At 40.9% G+C, this 25844-nt stretch overlaps 1 protein-coding gene across 1 annotated transcript in view; it reads right to left on the bottom strand.

The window, feature by feature from the left end:
- PNPLA8 (patatin like domain 8, phospholipase A2) overlaps positions 1–25844 on the bottom strand; it is a 125224-nt gene that overhangs the window by 92826 nt on the left and 6554 nt on the right. The window contains exons 2-4 of the mRNA XM_073619908.1: positions 22497–23515; positions 20144–20293; positions 13392–13543 (exon numbers count right to left, since the gene is read on the bottom strand). Coding sequence (XP_073476009.1) covers positions 13392–13543; positions 20144–20293; positions 22497–23471 — 1277 coding nt within the window. The 5' untranslated portion in view covers positions 23472–23515. The remainder of the gene's footprint in view (positions 1–13391; positions 13544–20143; positions 20294–22496; positions 23516–25844) is intronic.

Below are 25844 nucleotides of genomic sequence, written 5' to 3'. Positions count from 1 at the left end.
TACCTCTACAAAAGGTAAAACTCAAAATCATGCATGCCACAGATTAATAGACACAGATATACAACAGACTTCCGAAAATGTTTGGTCAGGTCAACATTACATTAAATCAGGGGTCTCAAATTGGCGGCCCTCCAGCTGTTGTGGAACTACAAGTCCCATGAGGCATTGGAAGGCTGACAGTTACAAGTATGACTCCCCATAGGTAGAGGCATGATGGGACTTGTAGTTTCACAACAGCTCAAGGGCCGCCAGTTTGAGACCCCTGCATTAAATCATCCATCTACAAGTGGCTCAATAATGTAAAACCAATCCTCTGTAAATCACAAAAGTCATCAATGAGAGTAACCTAAATCACAAAAAGGGCTTGAAGCTAAATGAATCGCTGAAGCTGTCCTCCCGCTGAAGGATCACCTTGTCTCAATCCCCACCTCTAGGATTTTCCAGAATATGTTCAAGGGCTGCAAACTTCATGACGCTAGTATCATGCCTGCATTCAGCGGGAGGCCGGATGGATTTCCTATCTTAAGGCTACATGCCTATCTGGCCTCGACCCTTTCCGTGAAAAGACTACCTGACTTTCTTTCCCATTCTCGTGAGAGGTCTGTCGTAAATTTTGGTTATTCGTTAACTTGCATTTCCTTTGCTATACAATTTAAGGAATACATGTTATTTGTATAATAAGATATGTTTATTACTTGTTTGTTAAATTCTATGTACAACTTTTTGTGTTTGGCTGATGATGGGTGTTCCTTCCTGTTACTCAGCGGTGGGGTTCATTGGACCCTTCTCTGTTGTGGCCTGGCATAGGGATCCTTGGCCTAAACCCCCCCACCCCCCCCCCCCCAGTCCCTCTCCAGGGGGGTGTTCAGCGGTGCTCAATTTGCTTCTGGGATTGAGCGGATGCGCAGGATGGTTCGCGATCGATGCTTCCGATCGTGCGCATGGCTTTGGGAGCATGTCGCATGCTAATGTCACCACTGCGCGTCATTGGTGCAGGCTGTTGACATGGAGCGCGGTGGGAGCATTTAATGTGGCGTCCCCCAGGGCTCAGTGAGCAGATCTTCATGGCGGCGGGCAGGTGTACATTTGAGTGTGGCGTGGTAAGCAAATTGCATATAGTACCTTGTGGCATTGTGCAATGGCGATTAGGCTACTCTCATTGATATCTTTTGTAGTTTACAGAGGATTGGTTTTACATTATTGAGCCATTGTAGATGGACTATTTGATGATTTAATGTGATGTTGACCTGACCAAACATTTCTGAAAGTCTTCTTTTATATCTGCGTCCATAAATCTGTGGCACCACACGATTGTATTACCTTTTGTAGAGGTATCTTGCATATTAGTCTTCCTTTTGAATTACCTCCACTTATACATGTGCAAGTGTTTTACTTTAAGATGCCTCCATGCAAACCTGTGTGTCTTGTCATTTCTAATTTTTGGTTGCCATATGTCTTAGATTGCGGTTCAATCCAAGCAAGTCCACAGCATAGCAGCTTGATATGCTTGGGTTGGATATAAACCTTACAAGTTGATCTATATAATATATATTTCTTTGTTCAGGATTGCTGCCTTTTACCATCTGTCTTGCGTTTGGTGCCTGGTGTGCCCCTATGCCTGCCCCGGGCGCTTGGGTTGATCGACCTGCTGCCGAGTTTCATTGGTAGGCGTATATGTTACTCCACTGTGTTTAAACATACAGTACTACATTATAAAAGATATATTACTAACATTTTGTTGTTAGAGGTAATCCAAAATTAAAACTGGTCATATGTCTGGGTCCTAAAGAAGTCAATTTACTGACGAAACATTGATCGCACAGACAACACCATAGCATACCAACTGTATGGACCAGGTTTATCTAATTTGTATATGTTTTTTTTTTTTTTTTATTCATATGTTTTTTTTATATCCATTCCCCTGTTGGAGAATCTTAATCTTTTAATGGTTTAAAAAAACAACAATGTTTTTATCTAATATGTCTCCATTTTGTGGCTGTCATTGTAGGATACTAGGGGTTCTCTGGTTATTTCTATTAGCTTAGTATGTATTGTTTGGATGAGGCCCAAGTCTATTTCTTTATCATTCACTGTAAAGGCTTTTAAAGCATCGCCTATCGAGATTTTTTTTTAAGTACTGTAGTTTGTTGCCATTCCACGAGCATGCGCAAATTTTAAAGAGTGGCATGTTGGGTATCTATCCACTCGATGTAACATCATCTTTTATTTTTTACCAAACAGTTGGGCATTATATTGTGTTTTTGTGCATGAATAATAAAGTGTACTCCCCCCCCCCCCCCCCCCAAAAAAGAAAAAATTGCTGATGCATACAACAGGGCCTCTGCTTAAAAAAAAAAAAAATATATATATATATATATATATATATATATATATATATATATATATATATAAATATAAATATAAATGTTTGGGGGTTCTAGGTACATCTTCTAGAAAAAAAATACAGATTTTTAAATGTATAAAAAAGCGTCAGAATTGGCCTGGTCTTAAAAAGGGGTTGTAAACCCTTGTGTTTTTTAACCTCAATGCAACCTATGCATTAAGGTGAAAAAAACTTCTGAAAGTGACCAGCCCCCCCGTTTTACTCACCTGAGCCCATTCGTTCCCTCAGCGGAGACGCAATGTACCCCTCTGCCCAGGGTTCTCGGCTCTTGATTGGATAGATTGATAGCAGCACAGCCATTGGCTCCCGCTGCTGTCAATGAAATCCAATGAAGCGGGCGCCGGGGCCGAGTCCAGCATTCTGTGTCTATGGATGCAAAAGCTGGACTCGGGAGCACGCCTGCAAGCTAACCCCCAGGGAGAACGCTTCTCCTAGGGGGTTTACCGATGTGAGGAGGTGCCGCGAGCACCGTTGGGGGACTCCAGAAGGTGATGATCGAGCCACACTGTGCAAAACTAACTGCACAATAGAGGTAAGTATGATTTTTTTTTTTTTTTTTTTTTAGATAACAAAACACGAGGGTTTACAACCCCTTTAAACCTGTAACAAACATAGCACATCCATAAATAGGGGGTACACTGCGCAAGCATGACAGCTTGAACAGCAACAATGCAAGCAGGTAGTGTTAGATGTACCAGCAGATTCTTGGCTAGCAAAGTGAAGCCAAACTTCAACTAACACTTTTAAGCAGATGCAGCAACAGTTTTTCTTTTACTTTTGCGATAAAGGTTTTACATAAATAAATAAAAGCTGACCATTTAGGTTGAAAAATATCAGACTTACTAGGCTAATAAAATAAAGGAAAAAAAAACCTAATGCAGCCATCATATTTAAGAATTGGTAAACTGCAATAGAATCCATTTTTTGTTTTGGGGTTTAATACCATTTTAAGGAATCATTACTTCTACTGACTGGATGAGAACGGTCTTTCCTTGCCGTGGGTAGCATTTCCTATCTGCTTTCAGTATTTACTGCTATACCTTGCCCTACCACAACTGTCACTCTATATATTCTTGCAAGTTTCTCCACGTTTTAAGAGACTATTTGAACTAATTTTCATGTATAGTTGGGTAATGAAAAGTTCTTACTGCTATACTGTTGCATATAGATTTCATCATTTCTTGAACTGGTTTAAAAAAAAAAAAAAAAAAAAAAATTCTATTCAAGTACATATTCTTAACTCAGAAAAAGTATCTTCTGATGCTTTCAACCTCCTACAAATATCCAGATTCCTATTTTTGGTGCTGCAAAATGACTTATTGCTAGAGGGTGGCTATGTCCGTTCTCCATGGTCCCACCATATGTAGTAGTGTAGCCTCACTCTCTAGCTCACTTTCTAGATGGACCATGAACTATGGAATATGTAGTGTGCATAGAGTGGTACATGACGGCAACTAATGTGCACTGTTCATTCCGAAGAGAAAGAGAAAAAAGGAGAGGAAAAAATAATTACATTAAGTAGTGGATATGTAAAGGATTTTTGAAGAAGAATGAGGATATTGTGAAGTGTTCCTTTAAAGTGGTTGTAAACCCTTTACAACCCACTTTAAACTACAGGCAAGCCTATATTTAGGCTTACCTGTAGCTACACTGGATATCCCTGTATTTGCATGCCGACGTCATCCGCACATGCGCACTTAAGTCAACTGAAGCAATGGCACGCACGTGCCGCTGCTTCAGTTGTACTGTGCCATGCCCAGCGGCTCCCGCGCGCACACGCGTGAGTGACCTCATCACGGCTCTGGCCAATCACAGCGCCAGAGCCCAGATACCCGTAAGTCCCCGGGGAGATGTCGGTCGCTGGAACGGTGAAGAAGGACCACTACGGGGGCCTCGATCTCAGGTAAGTAATTCATAATGAGCTAGTATGCTATGCATACTAGCTCATTATGCCTTTATCTTGCAGGTTTTTTTTTTTTGGATATTTTAAAACGGGTTTATAACCACTTTAAAATGGTTGTAAACCTTTTCATATACCCAGTGAAGTGACTGGTGTCAGGTGATACACAAAGATGAAACAAATGCTCCTGCATAAGTTGTACCTGTTTATCTGCAGTCTTATTTTCCCTACATCCATTTAAAGTCGAGAATTTGTAAAGCTTGTCTGAGCTGCCAGATAAAAAGGGGCGGGAACAGAAGTTACACTCTGCAGAGCTCAGTGGAGAGAGCCGATTGGAGGGAATGGACACACCCCCCTTCACACAGCATATAGGAACAGACCTGAGGCTTTCATTCATAGACTGTGTGCTGGGCGATTCCTCCCCTGTCACATTTTTTCTCTTGGTGACAGGAAAACCTATCGTAAGTGATTGATGCTGATAGCAGAGGAACAAAGCAGCAGACAGAAATGACACTTAGGGTCCTTTCACACTGGGGCGGTTTGCAGGCGCTATTGCGCTAATAATAGCGCCTGCAAACTGACCCGAAAGTGCCGCTGCTTTCATTCCAGTGTGAAAGCCCCGAGGGCTTTCACACTGGAGCGATGCGCTGGCAGGACAGTAAAAAAAGTCCTGCTAGCAGCATCTTCGGAGCGGTGAAGGAGCGGAGTGTATACCGCTCCTTTACCGCTCCTGCCCATTGAAATCAATGGGACGGCGCGGGCTATACCGCCGGCAAAGCGCCTCAGCAGAGGAGCTTTGCGGTGGTTTCTAACCATTTCTCACTAGCGGGGGGTAAAACCGCCCCGCTAGTGGCCGCATACCGACGGTAAAACCGCCCCGCTAGTGGCCGCATACCGACGGTAAAGCGCCACTTACAATAGGGGCGCTTTACCGCCGACACCCGCCCCTGTGTGAAAGGGCTCTTAGGGGCTTATTTACTAAAGCTGCAGAGTGCAAACTAAGGCTCACTTCTGCATAGAAACCAATCAGCTTCCAGGTTTTATTGCCAAAGCTTAATTGAACAAGCTGAGGTTAGAAGCCGATTGGAAGCTGATTGGCTCCCATGCAAAGCTGCACCAGATTCTGAGTGCACCAGTTTTAGTAAATCTACCCCTTATTGCTCTTAATTAAAACAAGTACACAGTATAGAAGGATGTGCTTTGGTCATGTTTTATGTGTGAGGTTTACAACCACTTTAACCACTTCCATACAGTGCATTTTCACCCCATTCCTGCCCAAGCCAATTTTCAGCTTTCAGCACTGTCGCACTTTGAATAACAATTGCGCGGTCATACAACACTGTACACATATGAAATTTGTATCATTTTTTCCCCCACTAATAGAGCTTTCTTTTGGTGGTATTTGATCACCTCTGCGGTTTTTATTTCTTGCGTTATAAACAAAAGAAGAGTGACAAGTTTGAAAAAAAAAAAACACAATATTTTTTACTTTTTTGCTATAATAAATATCCAATTTTTTTTTTTTTTTTTAAACAAATTTTTTCCTCAGTTTAGGCCGATACGTATTCTTCTACATATTTTTGGTAAAAAATATCGCAATAAGCGTATATTTATTGGTTTGCGCAAAAGTTATAGCGTCTACAAAATAAGGGGATAGATTTATAGCATTTTTTTTTTTTTTTTTTTTTTAAATGTCCCTTTCTCATATTTTTGTAATGTATTTATTATTTTTTGTACCATCGGGACATAATTATATTCCTGTAATTTGTTCAAATCTGTGGGGATATATGTACCAAGATATTTAATTGTATTAGCCTGCCATTTAAAGGAGAAATCCTTTCTGAGCAGTTCCACCATAGTATTTGACAAATTAATATTCAGTGCCTCAGATTTATTGTAATTTACCTTAAAATTACTCACTACCCCAAAACGTTTAAATTCTGATATCAAGTTTGGTAATGATATCAGGGGGTTTGTAATATATAGCAGTATATCATCGGCATACACCGACATCTTATACTCTACATCACCCACTTTAATTCCTTGTATGTCTTTATTTTCCCGGATCGCAATTAATAAATGTTCCATCGCTAGTATATATAGTATTGGGGATAGTGGACATCCCTGTCGGGTTCCGTTTGTTATAGCAATTTCCTCCGATATGCCACCATTTGCCCGAATCTTAGCCGTTGGGTTCTGATATAGGGCCATTATTTTGTCCAACAATACAGGACCCACCCCCCACTGTACCAATGTCTCTTTAAGGAAGCTCCATCCCACCCTATCAAATGCTTTCTCAGCATCTATTGCAAGTAAACAGGATGGGATGGAGCCTCTCTGTGCAAATTCCATCAGTGTGAGTGTTTTCAGTGTATTGTCTCTTGCCTCTCTTCCCTTTACGAAACCCACCTGATCTAGATGTATATATGCGGGCATCATGGGGGTGAGTCTATTCGCGATTATTTTCGAATATAATCTTAAATCAATGTTTGTTAAGGATATTGGTCTATAGTTGCCACATAAAGTGAGATCTTTCTCAGGTTTTGGTATGAGTGAGATGTATGCTTGTAAACTTTGTGGGACAAGAGGCACCGATGTGGACACTACATTAAAAGTCCGTTTAATAATGGGAATGAGCTCTTCTTTAAATAATTTATAGAATCTTGGGGTAAAACCATCTGGACCTGGGCTCTTCCCTGGTGCTAATGAATCGATTACCCTTTGTATTTCACTTTCTGAAAATTCCTGTTCTAATTGCGTTACTTCTGATGATGTTAATATAGGAAGTGCAGTTTCTTTAATGTATTGGTGGATATCTTGTTGCAAACCCACTGGGTTATCAATAGCCTTGTGATTAGATATATTGTATAGTTTTGTATAAAATGTCTGGAATTCTTTTAGAATCCCCTTTGGGTCATATCTCATATCCCCTACTTCTGTCTTAATCTTAACTATGGGCGAGGTCTTACACCGATTTTGTAGGGCTCTTGCCAGGAGTTTACCTGGCTTATTGCCCTGTTGGTAGTATAGGGAACGATTATTATCTCTTATACGTAGTGTATGCTCATTCAGCAGAGTTTGCAACTCTGTCTTCCTATCTGTTAATTCTAACAAAATTTCACGTGTTAAACTTTGTTTATGTTGAGCTTCTATTTCCGGTATTTCCTTTAATAATTGAGTTATTCTATTGTTTTTGATTTTTTTCAGTCTGGCTCCATGTTTAATGAATAATCCTCGGATTACACATTTTAGTGCCTCCCATTGAATCGGTAGAGGAGTAGTGTCTCCAATATGATCCTGTGGGAAATTCATTATTGCCTTCCTTATTTCTAGTACACACGCCTCATCGTATAGCAGATTGTCATTAAGCTTCCAGTTTCCTCTAGTATTTTCGCCTTTGAGTAAGTCAAATGTCAGAAATATTGGCGTGTGGTCTGACCATATAGCACTACCTATTTCAGCTGATGAAGTGATTGTCACTCCCAGCTGATTGATCAGAAAGTAATCGATTCGATGATAAGACCCATGGACATTTGAACGGAATGTGAAATCCTTCACCCCTGGGTGTAACGCTCGCCAGATGTCGACCAGTTGGTATTTTGCCATAAGTTCTTTAAATTTCTTCTTTTCTTTACTTGTCTGTGCAATCGAGGGTGCTGTGGTATCTACACTCTTATCCAACACAAAATTAAAATCCCCACCTATTATAGTTATCCCCTCTACCTTTTCCATAAGCTCACCAATCAATTGTGACCCTATTTTAAGCTGATTTTGATTGGGTAAGTATAGATTAATAAAAGTAAATTTTTTACCATATATACTGAGTTTAAGTAATATTGCTCTTCCATCCCTATTACACCATTTTTCAAGCACTTGATGTGGTATTGTCTTGTGTATTGCAATAGATACACCTTTCGACTTGGAATAAGAATAAGAATCATGATACCATGTACTGTAATATCTATTTTGCAGATTGGGAACGTGATCCGTGCGGAAGTGCGTCTCCTGAAAAAAGACAATCCCTACCTTCTGTTTATGGAGAGAGTATAGAACCTGAGACCTCTTTGATGCTGAGTTAAGACCTCTAATGTTATAAGAACATATTTTCATTGTTCTTTAATACCAAGAGAGAGGGAAGAAGGAAGAAGAAAGGAAAAAAAAAAAAAAAAAAAAAAAAACCACCCCCGCACTCACACACACAAAAACCCTAAACTATTGACTTATATAAAGTCTATCTTACGAACAGCGTAAGTTCCCTCTACTGGGGGAAACAGACACTGACGACCAAAATCTGCCGCTCAGCCAGTGACCGCAATGATCGCACGCTGCATTCTAAATTCTGTTACCTTAAATCTTTAATCTCTTATTTTCTTTCTATCCCCTCTTCTTTCTTTCCCATTGCTCCCCTCCAAAAACAGGCAAAAACAAAAGAGAAAAAAAAAAAAAAAATTTGGGGAGCATATGGATAGAAAGGGGATGGGGGAGACATCTCAGAGGTATAAATTCCCTCTCCTGTCCTATATAACATTTGCTTATAATTGCTTTAACTCGGGAAGAGGTGTAGCGGGAGGGGAAGAGGAGGGAAAAAAAAAAAAAAAGGGGGAAAGGAGGAAAACCCTCTCGGGTCCCATCACCTATCCTTGTACACATGCCTCTATTCACTCCGCTCTAATTGTTGCCTCTAAACTCTGAATCATAAATAATGAGGAAACAAAAAAAAAAAAAAAAAAAAAAAAAACACCTTTTTAAAACACCTCCCATCTTTACGCCCAAAGAAAATCATATGTTGTATTACTATACATTGTAACAATCTTGTTGTATGAGATAATTCGTGCATCAAATTATACAATAACAACCAAAAACCAACATCTAATCTTCACTATTCCATACATCTTGTTTTTTTTTGTTTTTTTTTTAATTACAACACCTCCCATCTTTATGCCTGTAATAAATCATAAATTGTATTACCCTATATTGCAAAACAATCTTATTAACATCCCCAATATCTATACCTTGTTATGTGATAAATTCGTGGATCAAGCTATATAATAACACCCATAAACCAAAATCCATTCCTCATTATTCCATATTACCTAAAGTTTATCAAAAAAAAAAAAAAAAAACCCCTCCCCTCTTTACACCCATAGTAAATCATACATTGTATTACCCTATATTGCAAAACAATCTTGTTAACATCCCTATTATCTATACCTTGTTTTGTGATATATTTCGTGCATCAGATTAAATAATAACAATCATAAACCAGGATCTATTCCTCATTATTCCATATTTCTTGTAATTTATCAAAAAAAAAAAAAAAAAAAAAAGGGGTGGTCCTTATTATCATCCCCAGTGGCTAATCTTTGATGTGTAATATATTATGTGAATCTACTTAACAATGTATGAAACTAAGATCTGCTCCTCCCTAATCCGTGCTTATTGCTTACAAATGTCTCTTACTCCCTAGTTTTATTCCCCCAACTATGTGCACATATCCAAACCTCAATGTAACCAGTAACCTATCCCCAGTGTTTGTGCCCTTTATAACATAATATGTCAAAAACCCTTCACCAGTGATGTGCCCTAAAAAGAAAAGAAAAGAGAAAAAAAAAAAAAAAAAAACAACATCTACCCCATTTTATCATTTCCCTTATTGGTGTTGAACATTCTTTATCTGAACCATTTGTTATGCTAATGTTAAAGTAGTAAGTCAGATCTAGATATTGCAAAAAATAAATAAATAAATAGATAGATAAATAAATAAATAAAAATAAATAATAATAATAATAATAATAATAATAATAAATATGCAGCCCCTTCTTCCCCTTGCTTCACAATCTCTATCTACCCACTATCTTAATCACACCGAGTTAATTAAGTCTTCCTCTTGTGAATAACGTCATATTATATACTAAAAATACCTCCCCCAGCCCCAGTTTATCTACAAGTGACTTATCAGGGCTTTCTGAGTCCTTTCATGAACGAAATAGGCCAGTCTGGTAATTCTACTATTGGTAACTTAAGAATTGCCAGAAACTGCGGTAGATCTTCCAGATCACTAAATACAGCCGTTAGTCCTTCTTTCTGTGCCTGTAATTGAAATGGAAATTTCCATCTATACTGTAAGTTATTTCTTCTTAGTTGTTCCACTAGGGGCTTTAATGCTCTTCTTCGGTCCAACGTAAATTTTGACAGATCTTGAAATAGCAGCAGTGGATCTCCCTCATGCTGGATATTTTTATTTTGACGTGCTGCAAACATGATTCTATCCTTTATATGAGCGTAGTGCATTTTGCAAATAACATCCCGTGGTTTACTCGGATCTATTCTCCTTTTCCCCGCTACTCTATGAGCACGGTCAATTATTAGATCTTTTATTCCTATATCCTGGATTAATTCCTGAAAAATTTTCTGGAGTGTTGTTGTCAGTTCTTTTGCGCTCACGTCTTCTTTTAACCCTCTAATTCTGATGTTAGATCTTCTATTTCTATTTTCTTGCTCATCCAGGCAGTTAATTAGTTGATTTATTTGCTTTTCTTGATCTTGAGCACTATCCTTTATGTTAATTAGTTCTTGTTCTGTTTGAGATTCTGGTATCTAATATAGCTGTTTTTTCTTGTGTGATTTTTATGGATATCTTCAATTCTTGTATCTCTACTTTATATGAATTTTCCAATCTTTGCACATATTGGTCCATATCTGTCCTAGTTGGGAGAGATTGAATGTATTGTCTCAAATCCCAATTTTCTTTACCCCCTTCTCTTGGGTCACTCAGTGAGCCTGTTGTGTCTATTGGTGAGCTGTTTCTAGGGTGATCCATCTGCTCCTCCTCTGATGATCTAGATGCCCCCGAGACTTCCGCAATGTTTGAAATTTCTTGTGATGTATGTAGAGCTTGAGTTACTCGGGGGGATTGCAGCTGCAGTTGTTGAAAAATCTCTTTTATATCAGATGTTTGTGTAGTTTGTGCCCCTGTAGGGTTTTTATCTTTGATTTTTGTTTTATCTTTCTTTTCCTTTTGAGATTGTGGTGTTTTGTTTCCTTTCTTGGGTGCCATGTTTCTGATAGACCTTGGTTTCTTCTCTCTCCCCCTTACGTTTTTCTTCCTTCCCTCTTCCTCCCTCCCTTCCCTCTCCCTCCTCTCCTACCCTCTTTATCCGCTTATTAACCTTTTAGTGTCCTTTTTAGATGACCACACTATAAAGGGTAGTGTGTATCACCTTTTAACATCCTAGATTGAAATTAGAGATGTTTAACACTTCTATTGGATAAACTCTATTATTAATAGTCACACTGTAGAATATTATTTGTCCAGCTCTTATTCCAGTACTATAATCATTTGCACCAATCCCTTTACTTCATACAGCATCCCTCTTTCAAAAAGAAACTAGTAGTGTTATCTCAGTCCACAGTATTTGTGATTTTTATGCAGTCTCTATGCCACTTTCAACATTTCTTTATAAGACCATGTGCATCTTTAATCATACCTAGTCTCTGGCATCTTTGGTCTCCTTACTTTTTCCCTGTAGCCCAGCAACTGTGAGTTATAGGAAGGTAGATCTCCCGGTCCTCCTGATCACTGCTGTTTGAGACCCTCGCACCGCCGCCGGAGTGTGCGTCTCACGAGCGAGCTGCCCCTGCCGCCTGTATGAGCAGACACGCCGAGGCACTCGCCTGTCTCCGCGCTATCTCCTGGCTTCGTCTTCGGTCCCGCTCCCAGCACTCCACAGGTGACGTTTCTTCCCGGGGGTCACGATCTCCATCACCTCCTGCTTCAGCTACTTTTGCTACTACTTGATAAGTCGCTCCAATGTCGGGGATAGTATTCGGCTGTTTAGCTTAGGTGTCTAGGCATTTGAATCAGCCGCCCAGACCATCCCGAACTCCAGCGTCTCCAGTCAGTGCAGCGTGTCAGTCACTCGACCTCCCTAAACGGCCATCTTGGGCGTCAGCTCCTCCCCGTTCCAATCTTTTTAACTAAGAAAGCTGCAGTGTCATAAATATCAGAGGGAACTGGCTGCATTAGTCCTCGATTTATAGCATTTTTATTATTTTTTTTTTTTTTTACTAGTAATGGCGGCGATCTGCGATTTTTATCGTGACTGCGATATTGCGGCGGACATATCGGACACTTTTGACACATTTTTGGGACCATTCACATTTATACAGCGATCCGTGCTATAAAAATGCATTGATTACTGTATAAATGTGACTGGCAATGAAGGGGTTACCCAGGAGGGGGCGCTGTAGGGTTAATCATGTTGCTAGGGAGTGATTCTAACTGTGGGAGGAGGGGACTCACAAGGGGAGGAGATCGATCGGTGTTCCTCTGTACAAGGAACACACCATCGGTCTCCTCCCATCTGACAGGATGTGGATCTGTGTGTTTACACACACAGATCCACGATCCTGCTCGGTTACCGGGCAATCGCGGGTGCCCGGCGGACATCGCGGCTGTCGGGCACGCGCACCGGGACCCGAGTGGCGCGGCGGCGCACGCGCCCCCTGGGGGACCTGGAAGGATAACAGCTGCACCGTCCCGCCGTCGGGCGGGCAGCAAGTGGTTAAAGTAATTGTAAAGGTACAAGGTTTTTTACCTTCATGTATTCAGGGTAAAAAACCTTCTGTGTGCAGCAGCCCCCCCCCCAAATATTTACCTGAGCCCCCTCTCCATCCAGCGATCTCCACAAGAGCTTTGCCTCTTCGGGGACTTGCACTCTTGATTGGCTTTTGACAGCAGCGGGAGCCACTGGCTCTTGCTGCTGTCGATCACAGCCAGTGAGCCAATCAGGAAATGGAGGGGGTGGAGCTGAAGCCGCTGCTGTGTGTGTCCATTCTTGGGCACCAAAAAGGAAGGAGGAGCCAGGAGCGCCAGTGTGAGACCTGAGCAGAGGAGGATCCGGGCTGCTCTGTGCAAAGCCACTGCAAAGAGCAGGTAATTATAACAACATGTTTTTTTTTTTAAATAACAAAACACACAAGGCTTTAATATCACTTTAAGTCTTCTAAATAAAAAAAAATTCTGTAATATAATATTTAATATAAAGATGGTTTGTGAAACAAAATAAAATAGGACATCATTTTTACCTAGTTCCTCCACCGTCAATGGTGAGTACTCGAATTCCTCTGCCTTTAACCGGGTCATTATAACCAACCAAAGCTAAGGCTTCTCTTACAGCCGCCTGGAGGGTTTCATCATGTGCTTGTCGGAGCCGCAATAAATAAGGAACCGCCTTTTCCTGCAATTAAAAAAACGTTCCATCACTAACCATACAGGGGTATTTCAAATAAAATGCAAATTCATAAAAGAAATCTCACATACAGATGTATAACCCAAGAAATATGTAGCATAATAACTAAGAGTTTTTCCATTCACAACAATTGCACACGATCGAAGATACTACAACCTTGACTATGAGCAGTAGAATGAAGCCAATGTATCACATGGTAAATTCTGACACAAGCATTTATATTTTCAGTGATGAGTTGAAAAATGTGGTGAACAATCTGTCGAAATGTAGGACATGCATGTTACTATTTACATCTGGAGTTAATGAACAACTAAAAGCAACTGTTTCGGAGCAAGAAAAAAACAAAACAATATATATTTGTAGTTTTTTTCGTTTTTTTTTGGCGCCTGCAAGGTAAAGTCATAATGTGCTAGTATGCATTGCATATTGCATTGCATGCTAGCACATTATATGAAACAATATATGAAACAAAGCTTTCCAGCGGCTAACAAGGATTCCATCTTCACCCCGGCTGCCTTCTGGGTTTGCGGACTCCGGCTGTGTGACTGGCTGGAGCCGCGATGACGTCACTCCCACGCATGCACGGTGGAGCAGCAGTTTATGGCACAGGGCTCTGAAGGAACGGCCCGGGTGGCTGTTCCTTCAGAGCGCATGCGCTGGTGACGTAGCTGGCAGCATGTAAAAGTAAATATCTCCTACATGGTGCACGTTTAGGGGATATTTACAGTACCTATAGGTACAAATTATGAATGGGTGTTTACTCCCACTTTAATTAGTGGGACTGCTTCAGCAGTCCCACTATCGTTATTCGTTTTTATTTAGTGGGACTGCTTAAGCAGTCCCACTGTTATTCGTTTTTTATTCTGTACATTTTTTGGCTGTGCATAACTTCTGCATACTTTCAGCTATTAAAACCATTCAACTTTTAAAATGTTCAGCTCTTTCCGCTAATGATGGGACTTCTTCAACTTTTTTTTTCTACTATTTATACTTTTTAACACTTTTTTTAACATTGAAGTGAAAGAGAGCATGCTTCAAATCCTTAAAATCTTCTGCTCCCAAAAGTTTCAGCTCCTTCATACTTTCACCTACACACGCCAAACAAACTTTAAAATGTTCACAAAATATTCAGCTATCTGACTATATCTTTTCAGTTTGATACCTTTTACAGTTTTTGTGAAAAAGCTGTTTAAGTTTAGTGATCATTTCAGGAAATTTTATCAATTAAACAGAGTGTGTATTGGGCTGCTTAGAGTGGATGATGTCATAGCTAGAGCACAGAGCCTTAAAAAAATTATCTTAGTTCCTTCTCTATACATTGCTCTCACGCCCACAAGATCTACTTATCATACACAATTTATATATCAAAACGTAGGTATTTTTGTCTATTTTCAGGCAATGTGCTCAGTTTTGTGATACACCTTTTACTTTTGGTTTGTTGAGCTTCTAGATGAAAAGAGTTCTACACTTTCTTCCATTGACTGTCCTGTATAAAATTCTTCACATTTCCCAGCGAAACGCACAGCCAACTTCTTTTTTAAATTGCTGACATGCCCACATTTTTAAGTTTATCAACAAAAACGTCCTACCGATACGTTCACAAAGGCTGAGTGTCTCTAATGGTGAAGTCGCTGTTTCCATAGCATGTACTGTTGTGGATTTATTAAGGCTTGTTTGAAAGGTTCTCTCACACTGTCTCTCACTCATTAGGTGTGGGGATTAATGATCAAAAAGCTTTTCAAAAAACCTTTAAATATTCCACATCTTTCATACATTAGTGGTGGCGTTAAACTTTTTAAATGAAATTCATGTTTATTTTATAAAGATTCCTACTTTTCCAACTATTCTCACTTCTTCAACTTTTTCTTACGGATTTAAGCTATTCAGCATTCCCACTCATTTTCTCCAGGAAATGAATTTTCTAGTTCATTTTTATTATTCAAACCAAATTCACCCATCCATCTCTCTATGCTTTATTTTGTTCAATTCACTTTGATAAATAACCCCTAGCATTTCTAGCCATGGCCACCTTAAGTAGGTGCAGATGATTCATGTAGCATTTACTTCATGGAATACATCTGCCCTTAGCTCGGGAATGCCGAGAGGAGGGCGTGCTTAGCTGTGGAAACCGCTCCTTCCTACCTTCAGAAGATAGAAAAAAAACGTAATGAAGACTCCTGGGATTTATGACATCTTTTGGCCTAGACCAGAAGCCAGGAAGCAACTGAAGACATGTAAAAAAAAAAAAAAAAAAAAAAAAAAAAAAAAAAAAAGAAAGCTATATCAAATTTTCCTTTATCCATTTACTAATGCTAGCAGCATAGAAATTAAAATAGTTCATGTTGACTGAGAATTTAGGTATGCTTTAAAGCGCTAGTAAATACAGAGAATGAGAAAAAAAAAAAAAAACAAACAAACAAAAAAAAAAACACACACACCTTTTCCCCGCACGTTAAATGGCATAATAATGTGCTAGTGTGCATTGCACCTTTAGATAGCAGAATGCTCAGTCTGGGGAGAGGGTAATGTTAGATGCACTAGCAGATTTAGATACATTAAGGAATTGAAACCAAACGCCAGATAACACTTTATAAGCAGTTACAGCAATTGTTATTTTCCTTTTTGGATAAAGATTTTACATAAAAAAAACAAAAGCTGAGAATTGTAAGCACCCCACTACTGTTAAATGGTTTGTCTCAATCCTCTAAATGCTATATCTGCAGGATTGCTTGTTCTGCTGAAAAACAGATTTACTGGCTGGATCATCAGGTGAAAAAAAGAAAAACTAATATAGCCATCACACCTAAGAATTGGCAAGCTACAAAATAATAAATGTTTGCTTTTAGGTTTAATATCATCACTTTATTGTGAAAGAAAACTTGGGGTTAGGCTTTAAAACGAACCTACACCGGAGCGCATGTGCTGCTTCTGAACATGGCGAACATGTGAATCTCCGGCTCCATTCCCTGCCAATCTTCTGGGACTCCCGCCACCCGAACCACAGCACTTACAGCCACGGGAGTCACATCTCCAAACACCTACAGCTGCCGTGCACCCCATTGGCAAGATTGGAGACCAGAGGCACATTTACTCTGCACTCCCCGAGCCACAGACTATCTACACCATAGAACGATATTTGCTTAGACCCACATTTCCGCCTGGAGTTTTCAGGACTACCCGCCGGACTCCCCTAATCCCTTGTTGGAGCCTGAGGCAAGTAATCTCTCTGCTGATTCCCGCACCCATCCTCAGGGATCTCTCACCCCCTTAACAGTAGAAGTACTAGACACTAAACTGCACTGTCTGCTCCAGAATCTCACCAACAATATCACACTAGAGGTGAGGAAACTTGCTAAAGAGCTAAGGGGGGAGATTGTTCAGCTAGGAGAGCGCACGGACACCCTGGAAACAAAGTTTGATGAGCTAATACAGTATGTCCATGTTATGGAGGAGGACAATGCAGCTCTCAAACTCTCTGTCACCCAGCTCCAAACACAGTAGGAAGACCTGGAGAACAGGGAGCGCAGGCAAAACCTGCGGATTAGAGGGATACCAGAAACAGTGGGAGACCATGATTTACTGTTATGTTCCTATCTTCTAAGTCTAGTCAACACTGCAGCTCTAAATATCTCCAACATTGAATGGTGATTAGACAGGGCCCACCGATCACTCGCTCCTAAACCCCAGGCTGAGGCCAACCCAAGGGACGTTATAGTACGCTTCCATTATTATGACAGCAAGGAAGCCTTAACCATTGCTACCTGCAACAAGCCCAAGCTTGACTTTAAAGGCGCCAAGATACAGATCTTTAGCGACTTTATACCATGTCCAAAGTTTTTGGGGAATTTTACCACGATCTGTATAATTGTCTAAAAACCGACCCCAATTATCAATTCACACAAGGCAAGTTTGACTCCTTTTTTGAATCTCTATACCTGCCTAAACTCTCCTCGGCCCACCTTTCATCCTTAAATGCTACGATTACTTCTGAAAAACTAACTGAGGTTGTCAAAAATCTCCCAACCCACAAATCCCCTGGCCCCTATGGTCTGCCATACTCTTACTACAAAAGAACTTCCCTCCCAATTTTAAGCCCACATTTATTATCCCTATTCACCACATTGTTAAAAGGGACCATGCCTCATCCCCAATTTCTTCATGCCCATATCACAGTGATCCCAAAACCTGGAAAAGATCCCTCCCTTGCCGACAACTATTGACCCATAGCTTTACTTAATTCTGATTACAAGATCTTCACAAAAATTCTGGCTAATAGACTTTCTCACATACTCCTTAGACTCTAGACCTCAACAAAACATGCCTACCAGTCCTTATTTTAAGTCTTGATTCACAAAAAGCCTTTGATCGGCTCAGCTGGCTTTTTATGTTAGCCACCCTTTCCAAATATGGATTTAATGGTCCCTTTATGGCTTCTCCACAAGCTTTATACTCCCAAGCATCCTCCCAGGTACAGTTATCCTCCTTTCTGTCGCCAACATTCCCCTTGAGTAACGGTATGAGACAGGGATGCCCCCTGTCTCCCTTGCTCTTTATTCTATGTTTGGAACCCCTAGCTAAAGCCGTTCACACTCATCCTGACATCTGTGGGGTTTTGTTGCGACAGGGGGAGTATAAACTCTACATCCTACATTATGCTACATATATTTCTGTTTCATAGGCATTAATATTACCAATTTACACACCATTGAGTCAATGTGGTAGCGCGATTCTAATATTTTTTCTTTATTTTACACTGTTTTTGTTGTGCAGAAGAATTGCAGCTTTTATCATTTATATTGTTCACTTGTACAATTTTTTATATTGTGCTTCCAGCATATTATCTAATACAACTTAGCGCAGTTTTTTTTTCTTTTCTGTTTCATCTTATTGATTTCTAACCTTATCCTATTTTCCATGGTGTTATTCCGCCGCCCCCCTTCCTCTAGTTCAGCTTCCCTAGGGTGCTTCAGTCAGTTTTAAGTACCCCTGGAATATTATCGATATTGGATCCAGAGAGCTATAATTCAAGTTTTGTGATTCTTATCTGCCAGTTTGTGATGCTTGCTCCCCTGGTCCCCCCCCACCCCTTTTTGTTTTGTTTTTTTTTTTTTTACTTTTTTGAAGTTCTATGATGCTTCTTCACATGTTCTATTATATGTCTGATTTCTTATACTGTGTATGTGACTTATTTCAAATTTGTTGATTTCAAATCTGTTGATTATGGTTCTCAACGTTTGGTCTTTGTTTTTCTTTTCCTGTAATTCTTTGATTAACTTCAATAAATATACAATTTAAAAAAAACAAAAAAACAAAAAAACAAAAAACAAACAAAAAAAATGAACCTACACCTTGCTTACCCAAGAATAATCAAATGTTTGGGTGTACCTACCTTCTCTATGCCCTGCCCCATTAGTGCTTCCTGAAAACCCTGCACCCTCTCATGAGACAGTGCTTAAATCTGGCACCTGACTACCCAGGCATTAAAGTGGTTCTAAAAGGCAGAAGGTTATGTGTGCAGCAGCCCCCTTCTGTCCCATCTCGATCCAGCAATGTTGCACGAGAGACTCGGCTGTCCGGGCCTCTCCCTCCTGATTGGCCAATGGCTCCTGCTGCTGTCAATCAAAGTTAGTGAGCCAATAAGGCGAGATAGGGGGCGAGGTTGAGCCACGGCTCTGTGTCTGAATGAGCATACAAAGCAGCAGCTTGGCTCGGGTGCCCCCATAGCAAGCTGGGACTAACTAGGAGCGCTGGCTGGGGACCCGAGAAGAGGAGGTTCTGGGCTGCTCTGTGCAAAACCACTGCACAGAGCAGGTAAGTATAACATGTTTGTTGTTTTTAACCGAATAAAAAAATGAGACTTTAATATCACTTTAGGTGATGTATTAGCACTGTAGAATTAAGCCTAGTTTTAGCAGGTACCTGCTCCCACTTCCACTCCGACAGCCTAGGCAATCGGAATGACAGTTCTCCCCCTCCTTCCCTGCCCACCACCTTCTTGGGCATATCCCAGAAAGCTGCGGGACCTTTCACAAAGTGCACCACAATGCAGCTGGCGCATGCACAGTGGGAAGCTGGCTGAAAAAGCCACAAGGTGTCACAGTCGGCTTCCCTTAGTAAGCATGCTGGCACAGGAGTCCCACAGACCGGTGAAGAATCAGCCTATGCGAGGACGGTGCTGGATCCCTGGACTGGTAAGTGTCTTTTTAGTAAAAGTCAGCAGCTACAGTATTTATAGCTGATGACTTTTAATTTTTTTTTTGTTAAGAGTCAAGATCCTCTTTATTGCAAAGCCACACAGCCAATATTCCTCTCCTGCTACTGATAGATTTAACCAACATCTTGCAAACAGGTCATTAAGAGGACATTGACTTCAGTTTGCTGCCATTAATGTTTCAGTGGCAGTGTTTACACAGAATGAAATTTAAATGGGCTTGGAGTTATTTGGCAAGTTTGGGATTACTTGAGAATTTTAGGAAAATATCAGAAAGAGTCAATTTCCATATGGTTTCTAAGATTTAAATGATTTTCCCTTTAAATTTAGACTAACTTTGTCATATTGAGGAAACACTACCACAAAGCTTGACTTGCCTTCACTGCGACACCTCTTGTTTCAGGAAACTCCAGAAGATGGCAGCTCAGCTCTTCAACGCGATTAATGCACAGTCTCCGGTCAGAGGCTCTTTTCAATGACTGAACCAGGGATCTTGTCCTACTATCCACACTCACCCGAGCAATAATCTGTTAAACCAAAAATACATCAGTACATTATAATACATTTATAAAAGAGATAGATAGATAGATAGATAGATAGATAGATAGATAGATAGATAGATAGATAGATAGATAGATAGATAGATAGATAGATAGATAGATATTTTTTTTATTTCACAAAAGTGAGTACCCCCCTCAACTTTTTGTAAATATTTTATTATATCTTTTCATGTGACAACACTGAAGAAATTACACTTTGTTACAATGTAAAGTAGTGAGTGTACAGCTTGTATAACAGTGTAAATTTGCTGTCCCCTCAAAATAACTCAACACACAGCCGTTAATGTCTAAACCGCTGGCAACAAAAGTGAATACACCCCTAAGTGAAAATGTCAATATTTTGTGTGGCCACCATTATTTTCCAGCACTGCCTTAACCCTCTTGGGCATGGAGTTCACCAGAGCTTCACAGGTTGCCACTGGAGTCCTCTTCCACTCCTCCATGATGACATCACAGAGCTGGTGGATGTTAGTGACCTTGCACTCCTCCACCTTCCATTTGAGGATGCCCCACAGATGCTCAATAGGGTTTAGGTCTGGAGACATGCTTGGCCAGTCCATCACCTTTACCCTCATGATCTTTAGCAAGGTAGTGGTCGTCTTGGAGGTGCGTTTCCGAAGGGAGGGGATCATGCTCTGCTTCAGTATGTCGCAGTACATGTTGGCATTCATGGTTCCCTCAATGAATTGTAGCTCCCGAGTGACGGCAGCACTCATGCAGCCCCAGACCAAGACACTCCCACCACCATGCTTGATTGTAGGCAAGACACACTTGTCTTTGTACTCCTCACCTGGTTGCCGCCACACACTTGACACCATCTGAACCAAATAAGTTTAGCTTGGTCTCATCAGGCCACAGGACATGGTTCCAGTAATCCATGCCCTTAGTCTGCTTGTCTTCAGCAAACTGTTTGTGGGCTTTCTTGTGCATCATGTTTAGAAGAGGCTTCCTTCTGGGACGACAGCCATGCAGACCAATTTGATGCAGTGTGCGGTGAATGGTCTGAGCACTAACAGGCTGACCCCTCACCCCTTCAAACTCTGTAGCAATCCTGGCAGTACTCATACGTCTATTTCCCAAAGACAACCTCTGGATATGACGCTGAGCACGTGCATTCAACTGCTGTGGTCGACCATGGCGAGGCCTGTTCTGAGTGGAACCTTTCCTGTTAAACCGCTGTATGGTCTTAGCCAGCGTATTGCAGCTCAGTTTCAGGATCTCGGCAATCTTCTTATAACCTAGGGCATCTTTATGTAGAGCAACAGTTTTTTTTTTCAGATCCTCAGAGAGTTCTTTGCCATGAGGTGCCATGTTGAACTTCCAGTGACCAGTAAGAGAGAGGGTGTTAACACCAAATTTAACACACCTGCTCCCCATTCACTCCTGAGACCTTGTGAAACTAACGAGTCACATGACACTGGGGAGAGAAAATGGCAAATTGGGCCCAGTTTGGACATTTTCACTTAGTGGTGTACTCACCTTTGTTGCCAACGGTTTAGACATTAAAGGCTGTGTGTTGAGTTATTTTGAGGGGACAGCAAATTTACACTGTTATACAAGCTGTACACTCACTACTTTACATTGTAGCAAAGTGTAATTTCTTCAGTGTTGTCAAGTGAAAAGATATAATAAAATCTTTACAAAAATGTGAGGGGTGTACTCACTTTTGTGAGATTAGAGAATATATCCATAACATTATGATCACTGACAGGTAAAGTGAATAAGATTGATCATTCCACTGCAATGGCATCTGAAAGTTGTTGAGATATATTAGTCAACAAGTGAACATGTTGTCCCTGAAGTTGAAAAAATTGTGAAAAGTTTTTCAAAGTCTTCACATGTTTGGGTATGCACATACTGTGTGTTGTACCATGGCTCTACAGGCAGTAGATGTAGGTCTTTTAAGAGAAAGTACAGCTCACACAGTTCATTTTCACTTAGGAAAGTGAAAAAAAAATACTCCTTTAGCAACCAACTCCATTGTCTTATATGTCCCTTCTAGTGTCAGCCTATTACACCTTGCTCAGAGGTCAGTCTGGGCTCCTAGACTCTGATCTTAGTGCACTTCAATACATTGGTATTTCTGAACACAGTTAAAGGCCAATAAATATATGAGTGCAAACCTGCCATGACCAGAGAAGGGAATTAAACTTCATCAGTGGAGACTTACCTTTTCCCTCTGTAGAGATAGTCTCTTGGCTTTGTCATCTACAGTCTTCTCTTTAGTTATTTCTTGCTCATTTTTTCTCTGGGTATCATCTACCTCTTGTTCTTTCCCTTTCTCCTCTATCAAGTTCTTCTGTTCTGCTTTCAGTTTTGGAACAAGGCCTCCAAGGTAACTTCCCACAAAGGCATGGACATTGGTAGACTGATTAGACAGAAAGTTTGAAATGCTCTTTTTGGTAGAAACTGGCACCTCTTCTGTTGTAGGTGAAAGAACTTCTTTATAACCATTTATTTCAACCATTTGGTTTTTGTCATCTAGTGAAGTTTTATTTTTCTCCATACTGATATCATGGGCAAAGTAGGTGTTTATATGATTGGCCAGGAAATTGTATGTTTCCCCAAAGTTAGTAGTGAGATAGCTAGGATGGAAGACGCTTGGCCAAGAGTCAGTGACTTCATGCGGAGAGTCCACAGGGACGGGTTGGTTGAGATGAGAGGTAGTTTCTGTAGAAGTAGTTATGAGTGGTTCTTTACCACTGTTCTTGGTCTTATCTTCTGGATCACCCTGTGTGGCAATGACTTCAGCTACCTGGACATTTTCCTCTTTGCCAACACTAGCTGGATTGGGTTTTGGGCGTACAATCCTTGAAATTAAATCACTGTGGGTGCTTGATACAGCTTTAGTGACAGAGTCTAATGTATTCTTGATTCGTGACATAGACTTCTTTGCTAAATGTAATGCCTTTGAAGAAGCAGTGCCAAGTTTAAAATGTTTTAGGTATGCACTGGTTTGGTTATTAGTATGAATGAATCTCCTTTGTTCAGAATTTCTGAGTAGCAGCTTGCATTGCTTTGTCTTAACACTTGTATAGCAATTTCTTGGACAGCAGTAGTATAGAAGGTTTAAATCAGCTTTTCTCCAGATACTTCTTCTGGAAGTCACCAAATAAAGATATGTATCCAATAACAACACGGACATTACTTAGAGGTACATCTGTTTTGGCACAGCAGGTTTACAATCATCTGAAATAAGAAATGAACAGGTTAAAAGACATGAAGTCACTCTAATGTACTACTCTGAAAATATTTTAGATGTTATCAGGCAGTCTATGTTCTCCATAGCAACTATTTTTTGCCATCATTTTTCTTGTAGACAATTGGTTCCAATGAACTGTTCTTCTTTCAAACACTTTGATAAATGTGTAATTCTTTATGATCCGAGGAATATAGCATAACATTTAAATAATTTGGGGGGGGGGGGGGGGTGAATGCCAAACACGTTTTTGTGTTTGGCATTCATTCACAAACGTCTCAATACTATAAAGTTCCACACAAGTGAATGGCTGTATGTGGCTGTACTCGTGTAAATGCTGATGAAGGGGCGTACGTACAGGGATTGCAACTGTGACCTGGCGCCATGCTCCAGGGGGCCTGTGCGGCCCCCTCTACACTTAGATAGAAGGGGCAGAATATGGAGGGACCAATCGCCTCCATTTTCCTCCTGCAGCCTTTCAGCGACTTCAGGAAGAAAACTGAAGGGATTGGTTCCGTTACATAGCACCCCGCTGCCCCTCCTAATACCTCCCACTGTAATCAGAGGCTTCAGCAAGTGACCTTTATACAATGTTTGTGCTTTTCTTTATTGTTTTGTTTTTTTTATAAGCGTTAATGATTTACAAGCTTTTAGAAGAACTACAGCCCATGGGCCGAAATAGCCTGCTACTGCATTTTTTCCATGGCTCACAGCTTAAAGCAGTATTAAACCCAAAAGCAAACATTTATTATATAGCAGCTAACTAATTGTTTGAGGTGATGGCTGTATTAGTCCCCCCCCCCCCCTTTATTTTCACTTGGTGATCCTGTCATCAAGTCTATTGTTTTTCAAAAGCACAAACTCTCCAGCAGAATGTATCAGTTTACATGGATGAGACAAACTACTTAAAGTGACTGTAAAGTCAGAAGGTTTTTTAATCTTAATGCATTCGATGCATTAAGATAAAAAGTCTTCTGTGTGCAGCAGCCCCCCCCCCCCCCCCAGCCACACTCATTACTTATCTGAGGTCCCTCCAGATTCAGCGATGTTGCAGGAGTGTCTCGGCTGACTGGGACTCCCCTCTTCATTGGCGAAGACAACAGCGCAGCGCCATTGGCTCCCGCTGACAATGTCAGTCAACCAATGAGGAGAGAAAGGGGGCGGGGCAGTGGCTCCATGTCTGAATGGACACACATAGCAGTGGCTCGGGTGCCCCCATAGCAAGCTACTTGCTGTGGGGGCACTCAACAGGAGGGAGGGGCCAGGAGCGCCAAAGAGGCACTCAAGAAGAGGAGGATCTGGGCAGCTCTGTGCAAAACCACTGTACAGAACAGGTAAGGTATAACAGTTTTTTTTTTTATCTCTTTATATTATATTTAATCACTTTAACACTCACATTCTTCCCAAAAAGAAAAGAAAAACCGTTTGCTGTAATTGATTATAAAGTGTGAGCTGGAGTTGGACTTCAATTTGTTAGTTTATCCAAATCTGCTAATACAATTCACACTACATCAACCCCCCACCCCAGACATTGCTGCTATCTGCTCATTCCTCCACAGTGTCTCTCTAATATTGGAGGTGTATTATTAGCCAGATCACCAGGTGAAAACAGAGGGGAAAAGAAAACTAATGCAGCTACCACATCTATTGATTAATAAGCTGCAATATAACACCTTTTTGGTTTTGGGTATAATACCACTTTAACTAAATGTTACATTTTATTATTTTTAATCATGTTGCATTTTAATGGCACTATGTTGAGAGACTAAGACCCCTTTCACACTGGGGCGGTTTGCAGGCGGTATTGCGCTAAAAATACCGCCTGCAAACCGCCCCTAAACAGCCTCCGCTGTTTGTTCAGTGTGAAAGCCCGAGGGCTTTCACACTGAAGCGGTGCACAGGCAGGACGGTGAAAAAAGTCCTGCAAACCGCTTTTTTGAAATCAATGGGACAGCGCGGCTATACCGCGGCAATACCGCGGCTATAGACGCACTGTACGAGGGATTTTAACCCTTTTTCTGCCGCCAGCGGGGGTTAAAACCGCACCGCTAGCGGCCGAATACTGCTGCAAGAACGACGGTACAGCAGCGCTAAAAATAGCGCTGTTGTACCGCCGACGCCCCCACCGCCCCAGTGTGAAAGGGGCCTTAGGCTTCATTCACATGGTCGTAAAGATTTTACTGATGTTAGGACGTTTTCTACAAGAAAAGTTCCTGCTTAATGATCTGTAAAATACTTGTGTATAGGCGTGGTTCACACTTGTGCGATGCGTGAAACCCTGCGAATCCAGTGCAGGTTCCCACATCACACCTGAATCGC

This window comes from Aquarana catesbeiana, linkage group LG03 (assembly GCF_042186555.1).
Source record: "Aquarana catesbeiana isolate 2022-GZ linkage group LG03, ASM4218655v1, whole genome shotgun sequence".
NCBI lineage: Eukaryota > Metazoa > Chordata > Amphibia > Anura > Ranidae > Aquarana > Aquarana catesbeiana.
Note: the sequence above shows the minus strand (reverse complement) of the source record. Positions and strands in the feature narration are given on the sequence as shown.